The following is a 7789-nucleotide window of genomic DNA, read 5'->3' on the forward strand; positions in this document are numbered from 1 at the left end:
TGATAAGTCACATGTTTCCTGCCTGGCCGCAGCGTGTATCATTACCCTCTCTCGTCCGGGCGGTAGAAAGGAGCCCTCAGCCAGAGCAGCTGCAGCCAATAAGCTGACTGTTGCTATCTGTAAACTATGCCGCCGAAACATAATTTCAGCCTATCAGCGTCTTCAGATCTGATGCCCTGACCTGTGAGTTGTTTAGACTCGTATCCAAGGTGACGCTACAGTAGGGGATGGCTGCGTCTGCAGGTGTAGACTCCGGTGCTAGTGGATCGCCGGAGCTGTAGATTAACATTTGCATGCTTATTGTAGTTGTAAGGGCAATGCCTGTGGCACCATGGAGCATATGTTTGGGCTGGACCTGTATTTTACAGGAAAGGAGTGATCAGAGGGTCGAGTAGTCGATTCTTGTTCAGTTTTCATCTTCCTCACCCTCTCAGACTTTGATTGGCGCTCGCTGCTAAAGAGACGCTCTACCATGGAAACCAAACAATGGTGTAGCTGTATTAAAGTCCGAGTGGAAACAGTGGTGAATAAATCTGATTTTGTCAGAAATCGGGAGAGTATCACACACACACACACACACACACACACACACACACACACACACACACACACACACACACACACACACACACACACACACACACACACACACACACACACACACACACACAATGTTCGTATTTAGTCTCCTGATTTTAAATGCCCTAGTATGGTTTTGTCACCATTTCCATAGCCCCACCAAAAATATTTTCCACCAGCCGCCACTGGATGGGACCAAGGTGATGATGTAGTACATGGTTTTAATAATACTTTTGCCTTTCAATGTTTGCCATTTCAAACCATGAGCTGGTTCAAATAATATTTGCCTTGATTCACAATATGTTCTCATTTTTTTTATCAGTACAGCTTTGAAGCTTTAATGCTTTTCCTTGCCATAGTCCACTTTGGCTACATATAGCGCTGCCAACCCTCACGCATTGAGCGTGAGAATCACGCAATTAACTCATATCTCACGCACTCACGCCACACTTGCCTTTCCTCACTTTAAGTTTTCGTCCAAAATAAATGTATATAAAAATAAAGTGACGGAACAGCAAACCGATACGAAATGAGACGGTCTGGCTTAGTTCAGTAAAGTTGGAACGATATTGGGAGACTCTGATTTCACGGATCAATAACTCATGAACAAAACGTTATTCAGACACAAATGACGTCTCCTAAGTACCGTGGTAAGGTTGACAACGATCTACAATCAAATTCTGATCAAAAAAAGCCAACACGCGCCGCCCTCCGAGCTGGACACATTACATTGGTCTCTATTCGCAGCCGGAGAAGAAACGAGTGCTCAGGGACTGTCTGCAAAGTGCAACTCCGAAAAAAGAGAATTACAATAATACTCACTATTATATACAGTATATTTCTACCAAACTCACTACACACATCAATAGTCTCATGCTACAGCAAGGAGTTTGGAAGAATATGCTTTTGAATAATATTGGGGAATATTTATAATGTAAAATCTTTAATAAATATGGCATCATCTTCAATAACTTTACTAATACAGTATATTTCTACCAAACTCACTATTTGCATTGTTGTTGTTAGCATCTGCTTAGCTAGCTGCGCTAACAGTATTATAAGCTGTTTCTAAAACAAGGAGAGGGAGAGCTCTGTCCTGTCAGACTGAGAGAGATAACTACAGCTCAGTGAGGTAAGCAGTGGCGGCCGGCCCATAGGGGCGCCGCCCCCCCTCTTCCCACATGTTTGATTGTCATTAAAACTTAAAAATAAATAAAAAAAAATTTTTTATTTTTATTTGTAAAGAACAAGGTAAATATTATATAGTCGGTATCAGTAAAAATGTATAATCTACAATAAAATCTCGTTTAAAATTGTTTTACGATGTCTAAAGTTACTGATAAGTCACATGTTTCCTGCCTGGCCGCAGCGTGTATCATTACCCTCTCTCATCCGGGCGGTAGAAAAGAGCCCTCAGCCAGAGCAGCTGCAGCCAACAAGCTGACTGTTGCTATCTGTAAACTATGCCGCCGAAACATAATTTCAGCCAATCAGCATCGTCAGATCTGATGCTCAAAGGGCGCCCTGGCCTGTGTGTCTGTGAGTTGTTTAGACTCGTATCCAAGGTGACGCTACAGTAGGGGATGGCTGCGTCTGCAGGTGTAGACTCCGGTGCTAGTGGATCGCCGGAGCTGTAGATTAACATTTGCATGCTTATTGTAGTTGTAAGGGCAATGCCTGTGGCACCATGGAGCATATGTGTGGGCTAGACCTGTATTTTACAGGAAAGGAGTGATCAGAGGGTCGAGTTGTCGATTCTTGTTCAGTTTTCATCTTCCTCACCCTGTCAGACTTTGAGTTGCGCGCGCTGCTAAAGCGACGTGCTACCATGGAAACCAAACAATGGTACACACACACACACACACAGTTATGAAATACTATGACAGTAAACCAAGAATACAGTTTAAAGGAGAGTGATTTGTAAAATATCCATAAAGAAAAAATAAAATCTGTTTACAGTTCTGTTTCATATGGGTGTTGAGAGATGTATCCTTACATTCATTTTGCTCTCAAAATGCACCAGGTTGATGCATTAAACTTCAATATTTAGAAAAAAAAAAAAAATCTTCCCAGAGGAGCATCCCCGCGGACCCCCCTGCAGAGGTGATATATATATATGCTCAGAAAACCACTTGAAACTCAGATGACAGACAGGAGTCTACTTCAACAGAGCTGAGATGCAGTTTGTGAATCGTTTTAAGTTCTCCCAGAAAATAAAGGGCCTCTTTTAAAACATGATTTTTTAATACCACAGCTTGTAATCCTTTGGACTTCGCACAACCATAAAATACATCAAAGTTTAAAAAAAGAGCGAGGCACTTTGTGGAAATCTCACGTGTGTACAAAAGAAAATAAGGAACCTGTGTTAACTCAAACTGTGCACTGCCTTCACCAAGCCACCACCTCAAGGTAACAACATGTATCAGGTCTGAAGTGAAACCAACACAACTGCATTCAAAGTGACAAGTGAACTTCCATTAACAATGTTAAAAATATTAGGCGTCATTAGTCCGAGGAATAAATAAGATAAAAGCATTTGTGCAAACATGGGGATCAATTTACAAACAGACCGAAGTCAGAGCTTTTAAAAACTCTGAAGGATCGCAGGAGCATGATCTCCATCTCTGCAGAACACCTCCGTGGGCAGTGTGAGTCAGCAGTATTTAATTCATGAGAAAATAAAAAAAATCTTAAAAACAAAGCTGTCTGTCAGTAGAAGAAAGTTCCGAAGTCGCCCATGCCGTTGCGCCTGAACTGGTTCCCCTGGATGGAGACGAAGATCTGGTGCTGCATCAGGTCCTGCACAGCCCGGCTGCACGACGGCTCCTTGCTCCTGCTCAGCTGCCGGCTGAAGTGCCACTTCCTGCCGGAGCTGGAGGCTGCTTCGGTGCCGCTGCTCTCCGAGTCGGGCCGAGCCTCAGTGGACTCGCTCTGTGCGGAAGAGCTGGAGGAGAGAGCAGCAGACCCCCCCGGCTGAGAGTCTGCAGGGCCAGCGGGTTCATCTGGGGAAAAAATGGTCGATATTGAAGCTGCGCTGCGGAGAGCTTCTTACAAACAACCTGCCTTCACATGTGCGTCTGTTAAAGTTCTACTGACCCCAAAACATATAGTGTATACACTTTCATTATCATAACTTCATTTGTTTTGACTCCTGTAGGATTCTCCATATTAGATTCACAAAACTCACCCCAGGAGTTGGTATTGATGCCCAGAGAGAATATTCTGAGTCCAATAATGTCTTTGATTAGGTGATGATCCTACTGTAACTCACAACCTGTTCACCCCCCCTCTCTGGATAAGACAGGGAGGAGGCAGCTACGTCCATGTTCCAAAAGTATCTCTATATGTGGAAATAAACCCTGTACTGTTGCCATACTGCATGCATGTGTTCCTATGGTTACACTACGGGTTAAATGCATTAAATATATAGACACTGCAATCCCTCCGCCACCCTCGATAATTGTTTTCCTTGTACTGTGTTACCGTTTGTGTTGTTATTCCCGTCTTGGAAAACATAGAACATGTAAATGACTGAGAGCTCCACAGACCTTCATTTTGGTCCGCAGGGAGTCCCTGCTGTTCTCCGCAGTTGGCCTTCACTAGAATCACCCCGTAGCCCTCGTTGTTGTGGATCACATTGTTCTCCATGGTGATGGACGGCATCACATCGAGCTCATCAGCAAAGTCCTGCACACACCAAACACACATTGTCACGTATGTTCAAACATCAGGAGCAGCGTTTCCGCTATTGAGCCGAGCCAAATGATCCGGCTCACTAAAAAGAGCTGGAATTCCCATCACTAATACGCAAAGAGATAGTATCTATAAAAGGGACGGCTCAATTCAAAATTAAATTCACGTGACGTCACAAAACCCCACCCCGCTCTCGGGTGGACGCCCTCTCAGCCCTGGTCTGGCAGAAACACTGATCAGGAGGATAAAGGCTCAGGGGATGTCAGGACAGTGCTTGTCACCTTGATGAGGATCCCGTCTTTACAGTGATGGATGCCGTTACCCACCAGACTGCACACACTGCCGGGGTAAATCTCCACACCAGCCCCCTGCAGAGAACACACAGGAAGTCATATTAACATAAACACTTCCTGTAAACTGACAACACAGTATCTGCTGATCTGTACATGATCACTTCAAGTACTAATCAATCATTCCTAGTAGAGAAAGACCATTGGTGCGTTTGAAAGTGTGTGTTACAAGCAAATTTATATTTATACATTATGTATTTTGTTATACTGGAAAATGAGGTGATCAGTGTTATCCTTTGATAAACTGTGATTATATACCAACTTAACCTCTGATGAGCCCACACCTCTTTGTTCAAGCATGGAGACGTTTGATAAAAAAGTATAATTAATAGTCATTTATTACATGGCTTAGTTGAATAGTAGATTCTGATTGGTCAATTCAGAACACGTGACACGTTGTTAATCCAGAACAGACAAACCGCTCTCAAGGACTTATTGACTGTTGTTAAAGAGCAACTTGCAGGTTTTTTTTTTTTTTTTACTACATTTATGCTTAACCTTGCCTGAAAATTACAATTAAAAAAGTTAATGCAGGATTTGATATGTTTTACAAGACATACGGGCAGGAATTCAGAGGGAAAGGAGCAGTTTTGAGCTCTGCTACTAAAAACTGTTTTTTTTTTACTTCATATGTCAAACGCGTCATATTACATCACATGGGGGAGCAACTTTCTCGGACTCGTTCTCTGCCCAATCCGCGGTAGTAGTTTGTAGTTGGTTTGACCGGTTGTGATTTAGTGAGCTGGTATTTTTTCGGTAATTTTACATTGCATTTCACCATTTTTAAATCATGGTGAGCTTGTGTTTGTGCAGGTTGCAATTCCCAATTCCATCCCAATTATTCATTCAGTTTTTATAAATATATCGGCGTGGGAAAGAGTTGTGCCTACATGCTTCACGAAATGTCTGTCATGTGTTATTGTTTATATGCAGACTATTTTACATTTATTTTCCGTACTTTGTGTCGTTCATTTTCTATGCATATTTTGTGGTTACATTCAATCCCAATCTCATTGAGTACTCTTTCTTCATAAGTTCGTGTAAAGTCTGTACGGACCTTATAATATAATAAATATAATGTACAGTAAACCATCTTCGAAAATAGGTTTCGCTGAAATGTATGTAAGTCATACTTTGCATGCACCTGTTAGGGGTCCTCGTTAAACCACTTCACAGGGTCCCTCGCTCGTGTGCTGTACGAGCTTGATTCGATGGGACTGAGCTTCGTCCTGGTGCAAATGTTTGAGAGCTGTGCACATGTCAGGCCGTGGAGGCTTCACTCACATAACCTCTCATACACTTATTCTAAGTTCTGTTAGGACGATAAGGACTAGATAGACGAAAGAGTGATTGTGGGATGTGTATGATGTTACTTTGATGCAAGCGGATACAACTAAAGGGTTATGTGCTGGTCGACCATCTATCTATTTTGTCTTCTCCAAAGGATACTGGTGCGTGAATGAAGAGCGTGACTAAAGAGTACAGCGCAGGTAACGCAAACAGCTCAAATGGTGTTTAATTCGTTTTGACTCGTTAGTCAGCAACACGATATAAAGACCCAGGTTTTGTCATGTCCGGCACAATGGCGTAAGAACGCTGACTAGGACCGAGGTGAACCTAAGTGTAGAAAGCAACACGATACTACATTCTCTCGACAGGTAGATATTTCGCTACCGTTTGGCACGTCAATCTCGTTTGCGGCATCCTATGTGACTTAGACATCACCTTGTTACTTAACTTATGCTCGTATGTTGTTAGAACGTACTATCAAAGTTCTTTTTTATGGTCTCTTATAAATCGATCGTAGTTCGTGCGAACATTAAAACCGCGCATCTCAGAGTTACTTATAACCTATGCTAGATACATAAACAGAAGCGTATTTTTTTTCCGCGCCGCGGTGCCCTCGTACTGTTCTTTTGTGGCAAGGGTCGCATGATCACTTGAATGTACCTCCTGTCTCGCCGTTGTTCGTTATATTATGTGTATATACAAAATGAACTTAATCTGTGTAACCTCTTTGTACTTGTACAAACGAATCATAAGTCATGGTAACGCTTCTTCCAACTTTATATTCATAATGAAAAACGTATATTGTAACCACAACATGAAAGCTTACGCTCTCACTGAATATTAATTATCGAGACGACACCTGTTGATGCGTGTGCTCCTGGTCCTCGTTGTCTCTAGAGGGTCGTGTTTTTCTTGCCGGTAGCCTCTCTATATAACTCTGCATCACCACATTTCCTCTTTGGTCAACTATGCTTTGATAATCGTCATGAATACAGAACTCCTTACTTGCTTAACTTGTGGTAGATTCTACACGAGAGAAACGAAATAAATGGCTCTTGGACTCGATGGAAGAAGTTTCTGTAACAGTCTCGAAATTTGTAAAAGTGATAACTTAACACAATGACCTCTCTATCCGCAATCGATGTCAGATTACAATCGATTAACAGTAGTGGGTAGTGTTGTAACATTTTCAATCCGGTTAGTATAAAGTCCGATTTGATTCATCATAAACTATTAAGTCATTCAATGAACCGTTCCTGACAACTAATGACTAGGTACTTGTCTTTGATTACGCGTCATAGGTCGGCATAGGAGCGCAATGGATTACGTTGAGGTGTGATGCAGAATGTGCCACGGACACATGGACCCTCCTCTCTGCGCTCTATTCCGACTATGAACTCCTGCTAGACGCCTCTTGCCAACACTCGGAGGCAACTATAGGCAACATTTCACCGAACTACGCTTTCGTCGCACACATCAGTCACTGTCCACCGGTCGTCGACTAAACGTCGTCCACTCACCCTCCAACTTCGGCCTCGGTCGCTCAGCTGTCGGGTGGTGGCGGGTGTTTCGTTGCGTGTCTGTCCCCCTTTGTTTTGTTTGTGTTCATTGCCGACCTCGTCATCGTCGGTGGTCCAATGGAATTACGCTTGAGGTGTGATGCAGAATGCCACGACACATATGGCCCCCTCTCTCTCTCTCCTTGCTGTGCCCTCCTCTCTTACATTATGCCTAAAGGAACTATTTGCCAAAACAAACATCCCGAGTCGACACCTCTCATACACGACGTCCCTCCACCATACGTGTTGCGTGGGTCCTTGCTTTTCGATCGAGGCCAGGAAAAAGGGCACTCCCTTTGAATTTGAGCTACAGACTGT

At 43.1% G+C, this 7789-nt stretch overlaps 1 protein-coding gene across 1 annotated transcript; it reads right to left on the reverse strand.

Annotated features, from left to right (window-relative positions):
* Window positions 1–2725: 2725 nt before the first annotated feature.
* On the reverse strand, window positions 2726–4655 carry LOC104961833 (SHC SH2 domain-binding protein 1-like). Its single transcript, XM_010790182.1, has 3 exons — window positions 4554–4655; window positions 4128–4266; window positions 2726–3581 (listed from the first exon to the last, which is right to left on the reverse strand). The coding sequence occupies exons 2-3, from the start codon at window positions 4240–4242 to the stop codon at window positions 3289–3291; spliced, it is 408 nt and encodes a 135-aa protein (XP_010788484.1). The 5' UTR covers window positions 4243–4266; window positions 4554–4655; the 3' UTR covers window positions 2726–3288.
* Window positions 4656–7789: the final 3134 nt, after the last annotated feature.

Source organism: Notothenia coriiceps, unplaced genomic scaffold (assembly GCF_000735185.1).
Source record: "Notothenia coriiceps isolate Sejong01 unplaced genomic scaffold, NC01 NC01_scaffold00033837, whole genome shotgun sequence".
Lineage (NCBI taxonomy): Eukaryota > Metazoa > Chordata > Actinopteri > Perciformes > Nototheniidae > Notothenia > Notothenia coriiceps.